Source organism: Balaenoptera borealis (assembly GCF_965194805.1).
Source record: "Balaenoptera borealis genome assembly, chromosome: 3".
Classification (NCBI taxonomy): Eukaryota; Metazoa; Chordata; class Mammalia; order Artiodactyla; family Balaenopteridae; genus Balaenoptera; species Balaenoptera borealis.
In genome coordinates, this window is record NC_138866.1 from 70,991,644 (window position 1) to 71,016,444 (window position 24,801).

Sequence of the window (24,801 nt, forward strand, 5' to 3'; positions counted from 1 at the left end):
ATTCCTTATAAAAGAAGCCTTAAAGTTTTAGCATATAAAGTTTTTTTCTAAGTAATACTTAAAACATAACAGAGTTGTCTTTTATTTATTTAAAGACTGTCAGAGTCTCTTCTTTAGATTGATCAGGTAATTGAATTACTCATTTATTAGTGTTACACTGAGGAGCAATTATGTGACTCATTTCTTTTATGGTGCCCTTTAAAAAATTATAGACACAAATTTGATTAGCTTATAGAAATTTAATCTATTTAAAATAATAACACTTTTTAAATAAAGTATAAACATTGAAACTATAGTCTCAAAATTCCTAATACCATATTCTTAAAATATTTTTAGCCTTTAGTGTAGTTATTATGCATATAAACTCCTGTTTTGTTAATTTAATTGTCATGTTCAACATTTTTTATCAACAAATATGTATAAGTAAACTTTTGTACCTAGCAAACAGTTCTTTGTTACAAATCAGCTATTATGTTCTGTATAACTTGTGTAGTATTCATATATATGTCATAAAGGGCCAATGTTTATTTTTAATGTGTGGGATTTTCTGTAACAAAAATTTTACTTGATAAAAGACAATGTGAGTTCTTAAGATTGAATAATGGCTGACATGATGTAGGAAAAAAATGACATTCTTTAATGTTAAATAAGGTGAATTTTTCCCCTCAACCTCTTTTAAATCCTCAAAATTATTTGATACTTTATGTTTATAATGATTGTTTCTGCATTTGCCCTTTTATAATTAGCTGCTTAATTTGTGATCATATTGATAGACTATGCCTTCAAAACAAATGTATTATTCATTAGTTCACAGAATATTTATGTTCATTGTAATAAATTTGAAATGTAGCTTAAAATCTTATTAATTTCATGTTTCTGAATTGAAAAAACTATTTTATACTAGGCAGTGTTATGAATCTATTATAATTTTACCAATATATTGATAAATATAAGGCTGTCTAATTAAATACAAACATAGAAATTAATAATTAGGTAATATATTTTCAAATTATAGGCCAAGACTCAATTTTCTTTTAATTACCATTTTAAAAAGTCCTTCCATGTTTAAATCCTGAGTAGGTAGTTGTTATTCCATATAAAGTCGTTCATTTTATACTCTTTGTCAGTGTCAAAATAGTTTAATTTGTAACCCTTTATAACTTTTCAAGGAAGTATCTTTTAGTTTATACATGGCAGAATGTAAATATTTTAAACTTCTAAACATCAGTAGATATCTTTATTCTTCACAGCCATTTATAGTTTTGAAATGTTTATTTTGTCTGTGCTAGGTGAATACAAAGGATAATTTAAAAACTGATGCCTTGAAAGTGGTACCATGATTTTATCCAAATTCTAAAAGTATGAGTTTAAAGACCTCTAGGTTAAAATCACCTGGGTCTAAGAATTTACAGAATTGGCACTAAAGTGTAGGGTCTATTGATTTTCTGCTTTAATCCAGCCTATTACTTCTCCCCTTTATTTTGTAATTTCTGTAAGTTCAAACATTTAGGGAAGGCAGTGAATATCTTGATTTTTTTAAAAAAGTAAAACATAAAATATACTTTGAGTACTATATCACTGGCAGTATATTCAGGACAATGATATGAATGAATTTTTATTATTTTTATAATACTAAATAGCTAGTACCATCAAATAATAGTCTATGAGTCATTGTTGAAACTTTAATTTTCTTTATGGCAATATGAGATTTATAGGTTGTCGTATATCCAGTGTCAGTAAAGATTTATGAAAGCCAGAATTTTAAAATGTTGGGTTCATTTCTATTTTTATTTGCCTTGTTCAGATAATATTATTTAAATTCAAGATAAGTGGTAAAAAATAATGGTGATTGATTTACTTTTGTGTATTTGCATTCATTTGTAAGCTTTGTAGACATTCATGGCATTGAAATTATTATTGATTATTTAATATTTTCATGTAATCAATAATGTGAAATAGAGTATCATTTTAAAAGATTTATTAAAAAATATACTACATCTAGTAGGGTAATATATTTAGTACTTAAACAGTTTCTTATAAATGAAAAATTTGAAAAATTTACTCGAAAAATCTGAAAGAGAGATTGATCATACTGTAGATCAACAGAGTTATTTATTTATATTCTAAATTTCAGATTCTCTAACTTTCTAGGTATCCTGTTTTACAATGTAATACTTTTTGTTGGATCATTGTCTAAATAGTAAGTGAAGTATATAAATTTAAATTACCATGCTTTTATTTCTGAAGAAATTATGCTGGTAATCCAGTATAAAATAATTATTTCTAAAATAAATTATTTTACACTAGACTAGATAAAAACATATTTCATATAATGTTTATATATTTTTTTATATTTTAGTACATAGATTAATAATAAGATTTATTTTAAAATGGTAGTCTCTCCCTTAACTAATGACATAACATTTACATTCCCTTTGGACTTCAATTCTGAAGTTAATTTTTAAAATAACTTATTTAAAATATTTTTTAAACATTTTCTTCTAGTTAAGATTGTGCAAAGAATAAAATTCGAGTTTTAAAAATTGCTGGGCTGGAAAATGTAATTTCTGCATAGAAATGAATTAATGTTGGATCTGAAATTATATTTTCTTAATTTTTGTTACATATCTATTGTTTTTTATGGTTGATAATTTAAGGTTTTGCTTACTACAAAAAGTATAATTAATATGTAACTTGGACTTAAAATAGGAAGTCAGAGTTAGTTCTAAACGAATAAAACTTGCTTTAAAAGTTAGAATTTTACACCATATATTATTATGACTTTTATAAAATATTATTTTCTGAATTATGTGATCTAGATACAGTTGGTTTCTGAATAAATTACATGAACCAGAATATTCTCCCCAAATGAAACCTTATTGACTTAATGAAATCTCAACCAAATATGTTCTTAGGAAAGTAGTACATACTGGTCTCACAAGTCTTTCCTATGGAAGCATGATGATATCTAGCATGACAGCCTTACATCCAATTTAGATATTAGATGTGAACTATTCACTTCTTTATTCTCAACTGTGTTTTTTTGTTTGTTTTATTTAAATCAAATATATATTTGCTAATAGAGAGGGACTCCAATATTTTATATATTTAAAATGACAATAATAATAATATTTATTGAATAATCAAAGTATGTAGCCTCTGTTCTATAGCCTTAATATCAGAAGATTATCATGAGGTACATAACACCATTGTGCTCATTTCACAAGTCAGTATACTAAGAAACAGATATGCAGCAAGAGCCAGTAAGCCAAAATTAAACATATTAATTGCAACATAGAACATTATATTTCTTATTTTCAGGAAATGAAAATAGCAGAGACCTTCAGTGATCTTCAAATAATTTAGACTTTGTTTGCCTAGAAGCTCTGAACTCATTCCTGGGGCACGTCTTAGCCCAGATTTTTTGGTGTACATATTTTCATTTCCACCTTTTATGTTTTGAATTTTGTACTTCTTACTTTTTATTTTCCTCACGGGATTATTGAAACATTTCCTGTTGCTGTAAGTCCCTCAAATCCCCCTCTAAGTATGGTTGTTTATACCTAATGAGTCAATATAATGAACCCCAAAACATGGTAGAAACGACAAATCAGTAAGATAGTTGGCATTTGTTAACTTCCTTTGTCTATTACAGTTTTTCAGCATTTTTTTCTCTTTGGCTCAAATGCATTTTTAAGAAAATCTACATTAAGAAAGGAGTGGTTATAGGCATTTAAATAATTATTTTTTATGTAAAAATTAAATTAAGATACCAAAAATCTCACTTAGCTCAAAGAATTCTACTTTCATCATGAAAAATTGGCAAAATTAGCACATAATTTGTTCATTATTCATTCATTCAATCATAAATTTATTAAATGCCTTCTTAGTGAATTGTAAAATATATTAAAATGTAGCCCTTGCTCTGTCAAGCTAGTTTATGAGAGATCCTAAATACTTAAAATAACTAATAAAAATATAAAACTGTATTTATATACCAAAACTACAATATAAACAATGTAGTGTAAAAGTTTGGAGGAGTGTGAAAGAAATGTAGGCTAGAGTGGCATTTGGTCTTGTAAAATAGGTGAAGACTTGAACTGGACCTTGAAGATTGTACAGGAATTGCCTGATTAGAGGAGAAAAAAGAAAAAAGCTTATTTTAGGCAGATGAAGCAATATGGATTTGAGGAGAAATATATCATAATTGTTAAATAGTAAAGAGATTATCTTGACAGAAGTGGAATATCTGTGTTGTAGTTTAGAGGAAATTAATGTTAGGTAAATCATGTGGGACCAGATAATGGAGAGTCTTAGATGTCTGGCCAAAGGGTATCCTGTAGATTACGGATTCTTCCTAATATTTTCCAAAAGAGTCCTTTTAATTTCTCTGGAAGGTTATGGAAAAAAAAAAAAAAGAGGCACCTCTACCCTTTGTTCTCTTCTGTGCTAATACTCCACACAGATTCTTAGAGTGCTTGTAGCAACACCTATTGGTAGGAGAGGAAGAGAATTACTGAGTAATCTACTATGCAGATCTTTAGATTTGAAGGTTTATAAAATAATATTTTTTAAAACTTCTTTTATGTAATACTCGCAAATCCAGGGGATGTTAATCTTTGCCAGGAAAAACATTTTTATGGTCAAGAATGAAGGATCAGTAATACTGGTAACAGTGATGTATGTGGTGCTTATTCTGTTTCGGTGCCAGCCATTGTGCTATGCTCTTTACATTTATTATCACCTTTCATTCATCCTCCCAAAATTCTTCTGAGGCAGGTATAGAGTCCATGTTATACTTATAGAAACTGATGCTTAGAGGAATTTGAGTAACTTACCCAAGGAAATGTAACTGGTAGTTGATCTTAACACTGAGCTGTATGGCCTCTAAGTTTGAGTAATGCTGATAAAACAAAATCCAATAGATTTCTCTCTTCTGGAATTTTTCAGTCTTGAATAAGCATCTCCAAGAAGAGGACCTCATTTGAAATAGAAAGTCTTGTATCAGGGTGAAGTTAGGAGACCAGGCAATATTTTAAGAATAAGATGATGAACACAGTCTCCTCTGGTGGTGAAAGTTGAGACAAAGCTTGAAGTTAAAAGATATTTCAAAGTGAAATCTGTGAGGCTTTGAGACTGGTTTGATTCCAGTTCTAAAATGATGAGGAAAATTTAAAAATGACTATATGTGGTTTTGAGCCTAGCAAAATGTTGAATTCTAGGAAGCAACTAGTGAATTTTAGTCAGGCATCTATGTGAGATAATATTTTTGTATGTTTGTTTCAGGCAAGTTGAATAAGTTGTACATAGTATGTTTTTTCCTTGAAGTAGTCTTTGATAGAAGCATAGGTGAGAATTTAAAACTGAAAATATAGATCCTTAATTGCAGTATAGGTGATAATTTCACTTACACTAGGAGAGAAAAAAAGAGATAAAGAAGCAGTTACTTTTTTTTTTTTTTTTAAAGGAAGTCAGAAGCATTATAGTATAGTGATTAGGTATAGGATCTAGAATAGGATTGCCAGGGTTCAAATCCTGCCTCTTTAATTTACCAGTTGTGTACATTTGGACAAGCTGTTTTACTTCTGTATACCTCAACTTCTTTACCTATAACATGGGAAGTGTAATAGTAATCTGTTCTGTAATGATATTGTGAGTATTAACTGAGTGGATCTATACCTGGTTCCTAGTAAGTGCTCCTTATTAACCATAAAGATAAAAGGGAGAAATGAGGAAAGTACAGTATAAGGAAAGATGCTAAAAAGGATCAAATACCCAAAGAAAAATTTGAGAATAACTATTTTTTTTAATAGGAAATCATTGGAGATTCTAAAAGTTAGTTTCAAGTCTATGTTGAGAGAAAAGTTGTTATTTGTTAATAATATTTCCTAAAGGTAAAGAGGCTGGTTAGGTAAAAAAAAAGAAAAAAAGGTGTGAAGTGTGGGAACTGCTGACTTGAAATTGTGGATATAAAAGGAGAAAAATACAAGTTAGAGAGACTCACATAACCCCTGCTACTAAAGAGCGAATGGCTAATGTTAAAGAATAAAAAGGAGCTTGAAAAGGTAGAGAAATTGGAGATGCCAAATACAGATGAGATCATTAAGGGAACAAAGTGACTCAGGAGTGGTGGAAAGATAATAGTTTAGGATGTTAAGGTCCTAGCCCCTGAAGAGTAGGAAGTTTGAGCAGGAGATCACAATTTTGTCTACATTGAAAAGAATGATAAGATAGGGAAAAAAGTAGTTTGGAAAACTGAACAGGTTGAAATGAGGCCAATTGTAGTAGATAAGGAAGCTCATTCTGGAATATCATGATTTCTTTCAAGTAATAAAAACTATCAATTGAAAGGAAGATAAAATACATGGGATTGAATGGTTGAAGAGAAGGATAAAGGTGTAGAATAGTAATTAGGAGGAATATAAGCTATGGAATAGGAATCAATTGTAAAAGACCTTTTGAAATTAGACAACATGAGTTTATATTAGGGCTAAGTGGTTCCAGATAGTTCAGACATTGGGAGAATGCTGGATACTTGTCAGGATGAAAAACCACAGATAACAATTACATACTTAAATAGCTGATCTATTATTTTTTATAGATTAATATGCAGATTTATTTAACAGAACTGAAAACAAAGGATTGGGAAGGTGATTGCTCAAGTAATGTTACTCAGTTAGCTAGTAGTACCTTCCATATTAAAATTGAAGTTTGCTATTCGTTGCTGTTTTCACTATACATATAATAGACCTTGACAGTCTATTATTGTAGATTTGCTTGAGGTAAGCTTATTTATTATGGAGTTTATTTATAGTAATATTCTCTGGTCCAGTAAAACTGTCACTTGTTAACAAGAATGCATTTCATAATTTGTAATCACTTTTTAGTTCTTATTCCCAAGAGCCTAGTGAAATCTACATTTAATTAAACGACTATTATTAAATCTTGAATTTTAAAAAACTGTTTTATATTCCAAAGGATCCACTATTTTAAAATTATAAACTACTTCAAATTTTTCTGCAATAAGTAATTCAGCCTTCAGCGTTTAAAGCAGAATTCTTAAATAGACATTTGTGTCCTATAAATAAAAATATTATACTTTTCCATTTGAAAGATAAAATTGTGCTAAAAAATGCCTGTGCCCTTCATAATCACTAATTGATAAATATAAAAAAAGTTTTTGGCAGTATATATCCTTTATAAATGTTATTTATAACATATTTTAATATGTTATTGCTATATGGATATTCAGTTAGTTACATCTTCCAGATATATATCAGAAGTTTTACTAAATGATTTTTTTTAACTTGAAACTGCTTAAACGTTTAGTCTGCATAGTAAATAGGAATAAACGTGTTTATAAAATATTAGGGAAACAAACATATTGTACATTGAAGTATTTCTTATGAATTTTTCTGTTCTATTTGTGTGGTTGAGAACAATTATCAAAGCCGTTTTTTAATCTAATTAATAGAACCTTTTAAACTAAAGGCACTACTTTAATATATTTACACATATCTGTTTATGAGAACAGTTTTTACCACTAGCATTTAAAAAATCAACTGAAATGCAAACTTGCCGGATTCTCTGTATTGCTATAGGTTAAATTTGTAAAGGAAGGAGACTTTTTGTGTTTAAGGGTATCTATATGCCTAATAGATAACTATCAATAGAGAACTCACCACATGTTTACTTCACTACATGTTTATTATTTTAGGAATATAAACAAGAAAATATATTTAGATGCAATTGACTGTGTCAAAAGACTCTGACAATCTTATCCCTTAAAGCCCAAACTTATTTAATTTTCACCTGTTTTATTTAAAACATTAAACTCTTAACTTCTTACCAGAATATGATATTTAATAACCAAACCCTTAATGATTTTAAACATATTAATATTGTTCCAGAAGTTTAAAATTATTGTTTTTATTTCTGTGAGAAAGAAACAGCATCAGAATTATTAAGGACAATGTTGATGAATATGAATTGTATCAATTATTAATACATGCCCAATACTTCACATATATGCCAAGTAAAAAGAAAGATACCGAATAAATTGACAGAAGATAATATTAATCTTAGTGACCACAAATTCTGAGTCACTTGATATTACTACTTTTTCCACATATTTCTTTGCAATATTTCAAGAGAACTCATATCTAGGGCAAGATGGATGTCATAATGAACACCTGTGATACTTCAAGTTGATTTTATCCTGATGCAAATAGAGGAGCCCAGCACACATACCTCATGCTTCTGTAGGTTAATGAACTTGGCTTCTAACCTGTATTGGGATAGATGGCCTCTAGATTTATTTCACATCTATTTTAGTCAGCAATCTCATAATTACTCTGAGATTAGTAAAGAACATATTCTTAAATATATGTTAACTACTCCCAGGAAATCTGTACAGTAACAACTGTAACCAGAGGTGGGAAAATAAAACCTTTACTCTTCAGTTCATAGTACAAGAGTAGCACGAAGTCAGTAGTGTATGTCTCTGCATAGTATTGCATGGAAAATAAAATATTAGGGTAATTATTAATGACTGGAAATGAAAGTCTCTCTGGAGAAATGACTTTATAAAATGAATTTATTACAAATAGCAAAAACAGAAAACAAAGGATTCGAAGTGTTTTTTTCTTCTTTTGTGAGGTTTTACTTCTGAATGTAGCTCCTCTCCCCTTTTAAAGTATGATTTAACAAAAATCTTGGTATGACTCAACATTAAGTCTAGTTTTCCTCAAAGTATCTTAGGTTTTAACTTAAGAATCAAGAATCCCTAGAGGAGTGGACTGTTTAAAACGTGATCTGATATTAGAATCAGTCTTACTTTGTTACTTGAGAACAGTGAGTTAAGCAGGAGCCTGTGAATTTTTTATCCTTTCTTTTACTCTTAAATGCTTTATTCTATCCTAATTAGGACTTTTGAAATATTAAATGCATAAATATGACTGTATTAAGTAATTTCATCTGCTTTTCCTGACACTGCTGAACCTTTAAAGTTATGCTTTTGCTCATATCTGAGTAATTTTGATGGATACATATTAATATAAAACATAATGTCCATATAGAATTTTGTCTGTACTATAAAACTACCCCATTTCATGTGTTAAATATTATCTATTGAGGGTGCTACTTAAGCGATGCTATTTGCTGAGTGAAAATATACCTTTTTAAAAAGATAAAATCTTAACATCTTACACACGCATTAAGGTTACTCTATTAGACATGAGAAGTTTTTAAAATGTCTTAAGTATATTATGGTCTCATGTGGCATATTTTATATATAGTTTGTATATGTGTTTAGAAATGAAATGAACAATAATTTGATTCCTAATATTTTTGTACCTATTTTCAACAGAAGCTGATGACGCTATAATATATTATACCCCTTATCTATATAAATTTTTAGTGTTTAGCACAAATGATAAAAAAAATTACGGCAATTTGTTAAAATGCTATTAGTTACTTGTTTATTAATATGAGGTTAATGTTTACATTTTCAGACGGGCTCTAAATTTATTAAAAATTAATGTTTTAGAAGATAATGTGATATTAAGAACTCAGAACTGCAAATTTAATTGCTTTTAAGTACGGAACCCTAAATTCATGTGGAATCAACTTGTTGGTGATGTCCAACATATTAAGTAGGTGGATACTTTTATGCGAAAGTAAACTCCATTTCACCACTTCTTTCAATCCCCGACTGTATTCATTGATAGGAAAATGGCTTTCAGTTTTACTCATTAAATTTCTTGAATTTTTGTTTGAGATCTCTTTTCCCCCAAGAAAACAAGAGGGAAAGAAAAGAGACTACTATTCATGAATATGGTCAGGATACCTTTAATACTCATGTGAATTTTTATCAGTCACCATCATGATTTCAAGTCATGAATTTATTTTTACATACTTATGCATGCATATTTACATGCATTAGTTACTTAATTGATCTTAGATTCCATTAAATTTGAATGAATAGGAGAAAAATTTGTTCATAGGATTTTGTTCTCGTTATATTACATTTTATTTTATTTTGTTTTATTTAAATAATCAGTTTAAGGCTTATAAAGGTTGATTTGCTCCTGAACTGCTTTATTCCCAGACATTGCCATCTTCCCCAACTACCACCAAGTCCTCTCCATCTGATCCCATGACCACCTCCAGAGCTAATCAGGTACAGTATCATCCTGTCATCTACACCATACTTTTCACGGGTGATTGCCTGCACACTGGAGAAAAAGATACTGGTGGGTTAAGGATGTATTCGTTCATTCACATATGTGCACCATGAACAGATTCCAAATAACCTGAGAAAGAAATATCAATTATTCCTGAAAGTTTATATGCATTTTTAGCTTTAGATAACAAAAATATATTCAGATGGTAGACTACTAGAAGTTTGGATTTTCCCCCTAAAATTATGACTTTATGAGCTTTGAGGGTTATTTATTGAGTTGGTGTTTATAATCTCCCTTATTATTTCTCCCTAGGATTCTTGGTATATAAGTTAAGAATATCATATATGTAAAAACTAAATGTATAAATATGACTTACTGAGCAAAGGTATATCTTTAAATGTGAATGCATTTTTCTTTGTTTTTTTATTTCAGATATGCCTTACTGTGTAACAATTTTAAACTTTTGATGAAAAGCATTCCTAGCAATCTAAAAGTAACTGGAAATTGGTATTTGCGATAATTTTAATGCTGTTTAACAACTCAGGAAATGGTACTTTCTTAGAATTTAATAATAGCATTTTCTTTGCTGGAGTGGCAAACTTTGCAATTAGAAATATATCTTAGTTTGACTTGATTGTTTTGGTACTGAATATTTGCAGGACATTCTTCAAAAATGTAGTTATTTTTGGCACGTTTAAGGAAATCACTAAAATATTCTATGTAATTCAGAGCTTTACTGTACTTTAACATGACAAATGTTGAAAAATATATTTATTAAAATGATTAAACACATTTTCATTTTGTCTGAGTTGAGCTTCATTTAGGTGAGAAATGTTATTTTCCTTAATATTTCCACTTTTTTACTAATACAAGGCCTTATGGGATTATTTAAATCTTAAACAAGAGCTTATGTTTTTAATATATTTTTCATACAGTTGACTAATAAATTATTAACTTTGAACTATATTTGCTAAATATATTAAATGTGGCTTTTGAATATGATCTAATATAAGGCTATCAGAATTATTTTGCTCATTTATCGATTCTAATAGCTTTGCAACCTCAGGAAAAAATTTTAAATAACTGAAAGCAAAACTAACATTTAGAATGTTATTCTATAGTAGGAGCTTGATTTTTATTTTATGCAGTAGTATTCCCTTCAAACAAAAATACTTTATAATGCTCACATTTAGCCCCAATAAATTGTTTAAAAAAGTACACATCTCTAGTGATGAAACCCAGCACTTCTCTTTGAAGGTAATGGTACTACATAAAGTGAGAACCAAGCTTGTATTATTGATGCACGAAGTTGAAAAGTGTATATACATTTTCACTCATACCGTATCTCCTATATAAGCTTTAATTATATGATATAGAAAACTATTGTGAAAACAACTGACTTTATGTTTTTAATGTTTCTCTTGTACTTCATTCTCTTCCAAATAAAAACAAGACAAATGAGTACAACAGTAATAAAAAATGATTTTTCTCAACATAAAAAGTAAAAAATTCTGGATCTAGAGAGAAAAACCATCTCAATAATTTTGTCTTTGAAGTTAGATTTGTATTTATTTTATGTGAACATGAATTTTTATAAAATGATTTCTTAAAAAGGTTACTTGTTGAAGTTTATTAACAATATAATATTTTTACCCTCTAGATATGTTACTATATCCACCTCTGGATATTTTTCTAATTGGAAATAATAAGTCATTTGTGGTTTTATACTCTGTTCACTGTTCTAGTTATGTTTGTTAAATGTGTTTTATTTATACTTTGATTTCTTCTGTTCTTCTACAAAGAAGTATAATATCTCCTGCATAACATGAGGCAAGATATAAAAGAACAAAACAAAATCCTTAAATTCATTGAAGGAATTGTAGTTATCTTTCATCTTTATGTTATTAGTAGTTTGTAATTATTTCATTCCCTATGGGTATTTCCCAATAGATTCTATTAATGTTGTAGGACAGAAGATAATTTGGTTTCTGCTGTTTATTCAGTCTTTAGATAGCTCACAGTTGTTTCTGTGGGTAGTCCTAATTAATTCAGCTTCACTAAATTGACTTAGATCTGTAAGAGTAACCAAGATAGAAAAATGGGTTTTAATGTGATCATCTTAAACTCTCCATACTTAAAATAGACTCTTAAACCTATAAGAATATAACTTTCATTTCTGGTGTAAGTTTACTGTATTCTTACCCAGCAATTTAGCAGGTATGTCTCCAGTTTTGTGTTAAAATTATTGTTTATGTGTTGTAGCTAATCTGGTATCCTCTGTTGTTAAAAGTAACTGCAAACTTTTTCCATGTGAATTTTCATAAACCAATATAAAGCAATCTAGACAACTACTTGTGTTATTTCATCTATAATAGCTAAATGAGTTATGATTGAGTTTTCTTTAGAATAAATAGTTTGTTACAAACTAATGTAATAAAAGGAACTAAGGGACTATTAACATTTAGAAAACCCAAAAATAAAAAGCACAGAAAATACATTAAAGAGTAAGTTTTATCTGCAGTTTCAACGTTTAAAAATCTTTTCTGTTCTTTTTAAAAATGACTATAATGTTTCAGTACATACTGGATTTTACTTTCCTACCCTCATGTTTCCACAGGTCAGACTGTTCTCACAGATCAGACTGACAGACTATAACTACAGTGTTATGGGTCTATACTAATTTCCCCTGGAAAACTGAAGGACTGTCATATGAGAAGCTTTATAGAATGGTGGTTACAAGTCAAGACTGGAGCCTAATTTCCTGTAATCAAATCCTTATTCTGCCACTTGCTGAGTACATTGGGCCTCAGTTTCCCCTTCTGTGAAATTCAGATAATAAATTCATTAACTATTCTTAGAACAATGCTATTCTAGAGTGTACTACTCACCATATAAATGTTAGGTTATGTTTATTTAATTTTTTCTGATATTTCTTTCAAGTGATAATGAAAAAGATTATTCTTTAAGATGGTAAATAATATAGCATAAAACAGCTTAAACTGTTTGAGTTTTATCTTTAAAAAAAGATTCTGTGATACTAATATTGCTGCTTTTTCAACTCTAAAATATTTCTATACAAAGTGTCTGTATGCTTTTTAGGCCAGCTTAAGATGCTCTATAGTTATTTTCTTCCCTAGTGAGAGTACTGAGTTACTTGTTGTCTAACTTATAAATCAAATTGCTGTTATTTTCCTATTAAGAAAGAAAAGTTAGGGCTAATAGTTTTACAACTTACACTTTCTTTTGCATGCATTGCATATTGCAAAGTGCAGGTTTGACACTTTTTACATGTGGAACTTTAACTAAGAAGCAAATATAAAGATACAAATAGAATTAGAGTCTTAATGTGTTTATAAACTTAAGATAAAAAACAGAATCAGTTGGATTTGATCAGTTCTAAGTTATCGATGCTACATTTTTCAGTCACTTCAAGATTCAACAAAATGGTTTTGTTAATCAGTCAATGGTGCCAATAATTAAATTCTTAATTTTAGATTCCTGATTGTTAGCTCTCCTGGGATTCTTCTCAAATTTCAGGAAAAGTGAAAAGAATAAAAAGAATAGTTTCAGAAATATGTGCTTTATAGATATTTATTTATGTACTAATAAATTTGAAATTATATATCAAAATATACAAAACAAATGAAAATAGGTAACTCATACTCATATATAGCACTTTTGCTATAGTTACAGAAAAACACAAATAGAGCTCACTGGTCCCGCTTTGATTTCATGAACACAGATCTCAAATGGACCCTTAATTCTGTCAGGTAATCATAAGCCCAGTCACTTTTTTACTCTTTAGAGGACTGTTTCATAAATTCTTGTCTCCTTTCTCCTTTCCTTTAATTAGTTTTCTGTTGCCGTATAAAAGATTACCACAAACTTATTGGCTTAAACAGCGCACCTTTATTATCTCATAGTTTTTATGAGTCAAGAGTCAAAGGCACTGTTAGCTGAGTCCTCTGCTCAGAGTCACAAGTCAGCAATCAAAGTATTGGCTGGGGTGTATTCTCATCTAGAGGCTTCACTGGAGACTAATCCGATTTTAAGTTCATGTAGGTTGATGGCAGCATCCAGTTTTTTGCAGCTGTGTGACTGAGGACCCCAACTCCTCATTGGCTGTTGGCAAGAGGAAGCTCTCAGAATCTAGAGGCTGCTCAGGTTCCCTGCTGTGTGACCCTCTCTACAGGCATTTCACAGTTTGGCTGTTTGCTTCTTGCAAAGCCAACAGGAAAATCTCTCTCTTTCCATTGTGTGTTAGCAAGATGAAGGCTTACTGAACCTAAACACAGGCGTGACTTCTTACTTCCTTTGCCATACAGTGTAACTTAATCAGAGCAGTGACATTCCATCCCTTTGCCATATTCTGTTGATCACAATTTCTACTCACACTTAAATGGAGGGAACTATACAAGGCATAACACCAAGGGAGCAGAGATCATGGGGCCATCGAAGAATTGTCCCTGCAACAGCACCCCAATATCTCTTGCTCCATCCTCACTCCCGGCTGATGATCTTACTTCCTACTTCACTGAGAAAAATGGAAGCAATAAAAAGAAAAATTGTACAAAATCACAGCTTCATTTATACCCACATATTCTACCTCTCATCTATTACCATAAACTTTCCCTGCTCCTGTCTAAAACCGGTAATTTCAGTTGCACATTAAACCTTATTATTTTTTCTTTACTCAAGGTCATCTCTTCAACAATTCTACCTTCTCTCTCCTTTATCTTTCAAGTTTCTGATCTCTATAGGATCATTCCCATCAGCATACATACCTCTGTTTTTTTTCTCCCATCTTAAAAGACAAAACAAAACTTCTTCTAATCTCACTTCCCTCAGCAGCTAATGCCCTATTTCTTATACTCCTTTGTAGCAAAACTCACAAAAGTTATTTACTCTTTGTTTTCCAGTTTCTGTCTTCCCATCTTTTCTTAAATTCACTCCTATCAGGTTTTTGCCTCCATTCTACCAAAACTGTGTTTGCATAGGATATCAGTGATGATCACATAGCTAATTCCAGTTGTCTGTTCTCCATCTACATGTTATTTGGCCTATCAACAGTATTTGTTATAATTTGTCACTTTCACTTTCTTGGTATACTTTCATTACTTGGCTTCTAGGATATTATTGCACAACCTTGATTTTCCTCCTGTATCATACCTTGTGCTTCATCTCAAAATCCTTTGCTAGTTCTTCCCATCATCCCTCTTAATGTTGGAGTGATCCGGGTCTTAATACTTGAAACTCTTTCTGGGTATATGGTTTTCCTTCTCCTCATATAATACCTTGGCTTTTATATTCTGACATATGCAAAATTTATGTTTCCAATGAGAGGCAGGTTTACTATGAACTAATGAAGCTTAAGCCTTAAGATTCCTAACCTGCACATGCTTATTACAAGACCCTCTACCTAGTTTTATCTTTATAATTTTGAATGTAGAGGACAAAGATGTCCTCTAAAATTGTATAAGATCCCACATAACTTGGGTTCACATTTATCTCTCATCTGGATCTCAGAGTGAAACTACAGACTGTATCCAGTTTCCCACTCCGCATTTCCACGTCCATATCTAAGGGACATCTTTAATTCAGAAGTCCTAAAACTACTCCAGACCTGCTCCACCTATAGCCTTTACCGTCTCAGTTGAAGCAATTCCATACATCCACTTTCTCAGATCAGAAATCTTGGATTCATCCTCATCTCTTTTCTTTAATACCCCAAATCCAGTTACTATAAGAAATAATGTTGACTCTACCATTAAAAAATATATAGAATGTTGACCACTTCTCATTACATCTACTGCTACCCTAGTCCAAGCCTGAATTATTACAAAGGCCTCTGTATAGGTTTCTCTGACTTTCTACCTTTGCTCCCCAAAGTCTGTTCTCCACTGAGCAGACTATGGCTTCTAAAATATGTCAGTTTTTAAAAATTACACCTGTGATAGTTTTCCATTGCACTCAGCAAAAGCCAATATCTCCAAAATGACATCCATTAACTTACAAGATCTGGACCTTGCCACATTACCATGTTCACTTCATTTCCTACCACTTGCCTCCTTCCTCACTCTGCCCCAGGCAAATTCACCTGCTTCCGTTTCCTTGCAGTCATTAGGCATGTGCTTGCCTCTCTCTACACAAAATTCTCTTATCTCAGAGATCTACTTGGCTAACACCTTCATAGTCGTCAAGTCTTTGTTCAAAATTCACCTCTCAATACCCTATGGAGAAGGATATACCTGGCCACCCTATTTGATATTGCAACCTGGCCTCCCCATTCTCCCAAGTACTTCTGATTCCCTTTATCTTGCTGTATTGTTTTCCATTGCCTCATGGAATACTACATACTTTGCTTATTATCATATTTATTGTGTATTGTCAGTCTCACTTTCCTAGAAAATAAGTTACATGAGAACAGTGGTCTTTGTTTTATTCTCTGATGTATTAAGAAGCACTAACCAGGAGCATTATAGGTTCTCAATATTTGTTGAGTGACCAGTGTTAGTTGGAAGAATAGGCTTATGGTCTATATGTTTTAAAACTCATTTTTTATTTTTGAAAATCCCTTCTTCAAGTGAAATTTTGCAATAATAATAAAAGCCATGTGGTATTAACACAAATATAATTGGTCAATGAAACATAAAAGAGATTTCAGAAATATCAATAGATCCAAGTACATACGGGAACTTAACTGTATTCTGTCATTCATTAAGAAAGGTAGTGTAATTTAGGGATTAAGAGAACTGTACTCTTAGGCCATAGTTCCTAGCTTCTTTGCCACTTCCTAATTTTCGGATTTGAGGAAACATCCTTAACTTCACCATGTGTTTTCTGTTTGTAAAATGAATAATAACAGTGCCTACTTCATAGGGTTGTCATGATTCTTAAATGAATCAGTACATGAGAAGCATTTAGAACACTGCCTGGTCCAGAGTAATAGTTGTGTCATTTTATTTATTTTAGAAAAGGATGTTTTATTTAATAAATGGTGCTGGCATACTTGACTATCCACCTGAAAGAAAATAAATTTGACCTCTACCTTGTACAATATGTAAAAATAAATCTCAATGCATTCAAGATTGAAACTGTAAGACTATTTGATGAAATTATGGTGTGTGAAATCAAGTTGAGGGTGACTTTCTTAAGCAAGAAGGAAATCTAAAACATAAAGGAATAGGTTAAAACATTCAAATACATAAATATTTTATATTTTGGTATGGTAGAATACACCATTAATAAGCAAAAGGTGACAGTACGCTTGGAAAAATATGTTGAACACATTTGACAGTGAATTAATTACTATACAGAGAAACCCTAGATTGATATTAAAAAATAAAAACCCAGGAGAAAAAAATAGGTCAAGATTATGAAAAGGCAGTTTTCAGAAGAGGAAATGGAAATGCCCAATAAACATATGAAAGCATGTTTAACCTTACCAGGCATCAGGAAAATTTGAATCAACATCACAAGATTATATTTTTTTTTTTACCAGGTAGACAAAATTTTATGTGTGTGTATATAATACACATATATCAAGAACACAAAAATTTAATCTCCGTGTGTGGGCCTGTGTGTGTGTGCATGTGTTTATAAATTAAAAGTGCTGTCAAGAATATAGGAAATAATCATTCTCATACAGTGTTGATATAAGAAATGCTATAATATTACAGCTTTTGAGAATCTACCCAGTAAAATTTAATGTACCAATACATAGAAATATAGACAAAGATGTATATTGCAGTATTATTTACAGTGGCAAAAGTTGGAAAACCACCTGCTTTAACAGGAGAGTGGCTGAATAAATAGGGTATTGTAGAATATTATGTGGTGAAGCTATTAAAAATAGTGAGTTAGAGCCATATAAATTGGCCTAGAATAGTGTTTGTAATATATTAACTAAAGAAAATTAAGTTGCTAAGAAACATATGGCCTTATTTTTAAGTCAAAAATATCTTGTGTTCATGAATCATCAGGGTGATGACAAGGAATATGAACATTATTAACTTTTTATGTTTCTACTTTGTTTTTAAAGTGTTAACTAAGGGAATGTAAAACAAGATGGAAAAAAATAATGGCTCCAGTTGTGATATTATGTAATGTTTTAAGGAATATAAAGTGGCAACTCTCCAAAAGATTGAGAAAGATTGGACTGTCTTTGATATTAGGTATCTGTTTGGACTACTTGACTCCTTCATTTCCTAGTTGTGGGATGCTTTTTGAGGAGTTTCAAGAAGGATCACAAGAGAGGCTTTAGGATTAGAGGAGACACTTATTAAATGGCAAAGGAACTGGCAGTTGTTTCAGAAGTTAAAGTTATGCCAAATTAAATGATTATGTAATATTTGTAATAGTTTTCTTTATTCTTTGTTAATTAATATATCAAAGGTTCTCAATTCTAGCCTTATCAAAATTACCTATGTAGATTCTTATTTAATAGATTTAGGATGAGATTAGGCATCTATATTTGAAGAGTTGGAAAAATGTTTCCTGAAGCCTCTTGTTATTTGTGAATCACCATTTACCATATGAAAAATGCACAGTAGTTTATTAAAAATACGATAATTATATAATTGTGTATTACATAACACTATCTCTTCACAACTTTACTTCGACTTTTTAATGAAATAACACACTTTGAATATTATTTGATTAACATTAAATTAAAGAACAAATATTTGATTTGATTTGATTTGTGCACAAGTTGAAGGGAAAGTGTTAGTATTATCACTGAAAACAGTAAAGGTTACTAATTAATACAATTTAAATCTATGAAGAAATATTATACAAAGGATGATTGTCTTTTCAGATAGCAGTAGTAGTCTTTTGACTGTTACCAAATACAGTTAGAGGTTCTCTAACCTTGGAAATCTTTATATATGCAGATTACATTACTGTTTTTAAAGATTATTTAGCAATATTCTTGCCAAAATTTATGGCGGAGAGCTAAATGAGCACTTCCTAACCATACCCATTCCACAGCAAACTTCTAATTTTGTTAGTGTGCTATGCTGTAGATGGTTTGTCCTTCACACCCAGTGATGGGCATCAGAGGATCTTCCTGAGGGCAAGTTAAGAATTACTGCTGAAAGCAGCACACCATTAATATTTTCAGGTTAGAATTATAACACATCATTTAGTAAACCCCATGTTATGTGACCTTCCAAAATCCCTTCTAAAGGTATGATTTCATATGAAGACATATTTGTATTTATGGAAAGCCTAGGGCTTTTCAAGTTTTCAGATTGAAGAAAATGGTAAACTTCAGAGGGAAAGAGTTAATGAAATATGAAATGTTCCTTATTTTACATTCCATATATGGCTCAGTCACTGATAAAAATGCAGAGTGCCTTGTCTAGTGTTGGCTGGTAAGTAGGCAGATACGCAATGTTCTTTGTCTTTCTGGACCACCTAGTAGGTAAGGGTGGTTGTTTGTTTCATCAGCATTCTCCCTGCAGTCATAGCTCTGGTAGTTCTTGCACACAGTGTGTTCTCAAGACAGAACGTTATATGTGCCTTTAGATAACTAAAGCACTTAGTGCCTCATCACTCCAGAATGTGCACTGGTCTTGCTCTGTGTGTGTGTATATATACCCTTCAACAGAATTTTTTTATCTTTCAAATAGAGCCATATAAAATGGGAAATACATAAAACAGGAAAATCAGGTAGTTATCAAGTTTATTTTCAATATTTTAATTTTATTTTAAAAAAGCTTAGAAATAGGAAAATCTTTGCATATTCTCTCTGATAATATCTTTGCATATTCTCATAGTTTTGCCAGATTGAGGAGTTCGATACCTGATCACTGTGGAATAAAAATTGTCTCTTGTTTTTTCTAATTTTTTAATCTTTGATTTGGGAATATTCCAGTTGATCTTTTTCTCACCTTTTCTTCTGAACCTAGTACCTTATAATTTATTTTATTGGTCTTTGGTTTAGCTATTGTTTTTTTCCTTCCATTAGGTGATACAGTCCTTCAATTACTCTTTAAAAATATATTTGAGAAAGGAAATGATCTGTTTCACTAACTTTAGACAAATAATGGCTATAAAAGTAATGTATTTTTATTTGTGATTCATTAAGTATTAGAAGTGAATTACTTCAATCCATATGTAGGAAAAGAATTTAGTTTTATGACTAATAATACATTTTGTTAAATTGCAGACATTTTTCTGTAGCTTTTTATATATTAGTCAATATGTATTTGCACATTACAAGTAGTAATGTAATAAGAATGATTCAGGACATTTTCATTTCTTAATGACAGTCATTTGTGATAGTAAATTGTCAACTTCCTTTTACTAATAAGACATTGAAATGTAGGCACCTATTATTTTTAAAAAAACAAATATTGCCTTCAGAAAAATTCTTGGTGAAATTAAAATATAAGAAATATTGAATTAGCTTGATTAATAAATATAAAATACTTACAAGCAACTGTAATTTGATTTCAATAATATTTTAAATATGTTAAAATATGGTACATCAATCTATCATTAACTAATTAATAATAATACTTAATTTTAATGGTAAAAATGGCTTAATCAAAAATTTGTAAAAGCAAAGTAATCCAAATTGTGAAAGTTTTCTTAATAATTAGTTACCTAGTTACATAAGTTTAAATAGAGATCAGTTTTTAAACATAGCTGAGAAATTTACTTCCAATAATATCTTATCAAATTAGTTTGCTTACATTATAGAATATTAAATCAACCCATGTACCAAACTCAGACTTTTAAATGGCTTTATATTCCTAGATTAGATTAACTTTGTGGTTTTCCTAAACAGGCATTTAGCATAATTACATGATTCTTATTTAAAACTATGATTTTAAATTTTCTTATTTTAAAATTTTAAAGTATTTTATAAATCTGCTTTTCTGTCATTTATCAAATCATTTTATATACACGTTTAAATGTTTATTAGTATTTATTGTACCACATGTCCGGAAGCTTCATGAAAGCAAGATCTTAACCTTTTTATTTAACTCTGTATTTCCAACATCTGGAACAGTACCTGGAACTCAGTAAATAATTGTTCAATGAATACCAGAAATATACTAAATTTATTTTAAATGAATTGTTTATTCTGCTTTTGCAGCATTTGTTTATTCAACATCCTAATTTGGGGATAATTTTTCTATTTCCTTTTGTGATACTAATTTTTAAAAATTTAAGACAAGGTTTATATGGTAAGAAGAAAAGCTCATCTGAAACCCAACCTCTATTATTTTCTTTATTTCAGTTTTATCTGCATATAATTTTACACTGTTTAATTTAAATTCTATGTATACATTTATGTATTTTTTAAATTTTGCATAGATATTTTCCACATTATTTTATAGCTTTATATAGTGTCTTTACACTGTTCTGTGTATATGACATTTTCCATGTTTTGGATTATTTCCCAGATGGATCACAGAAGGAGAGAAACTAAGTTAAAGATTATGCTCATTTTATAACTTAATGTGTTCTATAAGGTGATTTCCAAAAGCTGATATATACTGCCACAGAAAAGAGATTAAAAGAAAGAGATTAGTAGTTAAGCCATTCCCTCATTTTCATTTGGTTTGCCTTTTTTTTTTTTTTTTTTGGTGATTAATTTTGCTGCTCTGCTTTGAATATCTTTGATTATTTTAGAAGTTAAATATTTTCTTATCCTGCACAATTCTTTGCTGTCCACTATTTAATGAATTGTTTGTTCATTTTTACCTTCCACTGGATTACCTTATCCATTTCTCTGGCTTTAAATACTATCTCTATGTTAACTCTCAAACTCATAGCCAATCACCTACTTGATATCTTCACTTGGATGACTGGTAGGCATTTCAAACTTGATATATTCAAAATAGAATTCCTGATTCCCTCTATCCTTTTCTTTCACACCTGTCCATCATCTACTTCAGTAAACACAGCCCCTACTTTCATGTGCATGGCTATTTTTCACTTTTTCAATTGATTTCAATCAATTTCACTTAAATTGATTGTTGCAATCTTTAAAATATTAAGTTGAAAATATTAGTTTTCATATAAAAAGCCCAAATATTTCAGATATATTTTTTCACTAATCAGAATTAAGAACTCTGAACATATATCTTAGTGTACATGCCCTGGAAGAGATGAGCCAAAAAGAGAGGGTTTAAAAATAATAATAATAGTTTCAAAGAGCTTTTTGATAATCTGACACATGGATGGTAATGGCAAATGGGACTTCCAGAAATTTAACCTCAATTTAGTAAAAGCTGGTTTAGTAAGCATTAAGAAGACAATACCTCAAATTATTTTCATTTGTAAATAATGAGCTGCTCTATAATAGTTTATCATTTACAACCCTCACGGTTTCTTCATAATTACTTGACTTCTAGTAGTATTCTTTTTTGATATCATTATGTCTAGCTTTTTTTTCACTTCCTTCTTATAAAGAATAGATTTCTCCTATTATTCTTATTCCTAAGTATATCCCTCTCTGACATGTAATATGGTATATTTTTAAAATATGCAACAGTCACCAAAAGAAAAAAAAAAACTTGGATTAATGCTTCAAGGGGAAAAGTGAAAAATATGTTAAGTCAAAAAAAAATAGTTCAGTTAAACTTTATTTGCCTTTAGAAATTTTTTGGTGATTATCATTCATTTTTCTGTCTTGTTCCAAAGAGTCACAAAAAAGAGGTGTACTGTCATTTTCTGCCATGTCTTACAGCCAGAGGGGAAAGTAAAGTATGGCCCTTAGGAAGAAGATATAAAATGGATGTATGGTCTCCACAAAACTTTTTAAAGTCAATTATTTTAAGGTAAAAATGCAATTGCTTGAAGCAAGGCAAGGTGTGGGAGGTAACTGCACCAGTTATGAATTGTGATTATGATTCATAGACACTGTCATTTTGTCATCTTATTCATTGATCCAGTTCATTGCTTAATCAAGTAAACACTAATATGTTTATATTCTAGACTTTTAGAACCAATCTGACCACATTTTTTATGGCTAGAGAAGCCTAGCCACAAGCTTGATTAGTAAGAAGCTACAAAATTGCATAGGAAAAACATAATACATTGATGAAAAATTAAGAAAAAGGCATATAGTGCATATTTAATTACTATAATCTTATTGGATTTTTTACTTATTTATTTATTTATTTTATTTTTTTGGCTGTGTTGGGTCTTCGTTTCTGTGCGAGGGCCTTCTCTAGTTGCGGCAAGCGGGGGCCACTCTTCATCGCGGTGCGCGGGCCTCTCACTGTCGCGGCCTCTCTTGTTGCGGAGCACAGGCTCCAGACGCGCAGGCTCAGTAGTTGTGGCTCACGGGCCTAGTTGCTCCGCGGCATGTGGGATCTTCCCAGACCAGGGCTCGAACCCGTGTGTCCTGCATTGGCAGGCAGATTCTCAACCACTGCGCCACTAGGGAAGCCCATCTTATTGGATTTTTAAATGACAAATCTGTGTTACTGATTTCAGGAATTTTATGACAAGATTAAAACATCTGTATATTTGTCTTTTTGTAAATTTCAGTATGGGTGCAATATAATTTGAATTTTAGATTTTAGAGATGATAAAGTTGTTTTTGTTTTAAGAACCCAGTGTCATATTTTACACACACACACACACACACACACACACACACACACACACACACTCCTGCATGGCCATGATGGAGTCTTTCAAATACTTTATTATTTAGCTCTTACATAAATCCATATATTTTGCATTACATTCAAGCTGCTCTGGAAGACATAAGATTTCAGCAAGCAAAAATGTGTAAGTTTAAGGGGAAGAACAGTGTTGGAAATATAGGCAACATTTTAGTCATTTGGAACAAATGAATAAACAAAGGCAAAGACCTAGAAAAACAACTAATATAGAGTATATTTAAGAACTAGCAGGTAAAGTTTGGATTCAGCATAGAATACTAGTCATAGAAAATGAAACTGGGAAGATAAGTTGGGGACAGGGTATGGAGAATTTGGAATGTCTACATAAGGAGTCTGGATAATTTAGTGGGTAGCTGGAAGCGGATCATTGAAGGCTTTTGATTAGGGTTTTTTAATAATGCTAAAATAAAAACTCATCCACAGTCTTATCAAGTTGTCTGATTTTATAGATGATGAAACTGAAGTGATTGACAAAGGTCACACAGCAGAGCCAGGGTGAAGGTCCATATGTCCTAACTGTCAATTCTAGATTCTTTTTATTACACCACACATTCCTTTAGATAGGCTAAAGCAGTAGGACTGGCAAGAAGCACTTCAGGGGAAAAAAAATCAACAGTGCATAACAGGATGTAGAGATCTAGGGAGCAAGAGAAGGCACAGATGGCTTCCAGGTTTAAAACCTGGTGTTGGCAGTAGGTGGGGGGTAAGGATATATGAGAGAAGATAGCATGGTATTTTACGATAGATATAAAGACATACTTATGAAAACTGCACTGCCTTGAATTTGGTTATCAAAAGTAAGTAGATTAAACACACTAGTAGAGAGTTGGAATAGCTGCTTTTTCATTCATTTTGGATATTTCATGTAGCTCTGTCGTACATACTTTGTCAGAGCAGTATTTTTTAGAAAGGCAGTTATTTATATATTTTAAAATCTATAATCAAAAGAAAGATACACTTTTTTC

The 24,801-nt window shown here is 30.7% G+C and overlaps 1 protein-coding gene and 1 long non-coding RNA gene across 7 annotated transcripts in view; both read left to right on the forward strand.

Annotated features, from left to right (window-relative positions):
• The window catches only part of LOC309625149, a 583,598-nt gene that overhangs the window by 169,928 nt on the left and 388,869 nt on the right, over positions 1-24,801 (forward strand). The gene's annotated exons all lie outside the window — the stretch shown is intronic.
• Positions 1-24,801, forward strand: part of NOVA1 (NOVA alternative splicing regulator 1) — a 142,228-nt gene that overhangs the window by 107,045 nt on the left and 10,382 nt on the right. For 4 of the 6 annotated variants that reach the window (XM_082388611.1, XM_082388614.1, XM_082388613.1 and 1 more), the window contains one exon: positions 10,109-10,180. The exons of 1 other annotated variant lie outside the window; for it this stretch is intronic. In XM_082388611.1, coding sequence (XP_082244737.1) covers positions 10,109-10,180 — 72 coding nt within the window. Of the gene's footprint in view, positions 1-10,108; positions 10,181-10,616; positions 10,977-24,801 lie in introns of those variants that run through there. One more of the 6 variants, XM_082388616.1, reaches the window with a different exon arrangement.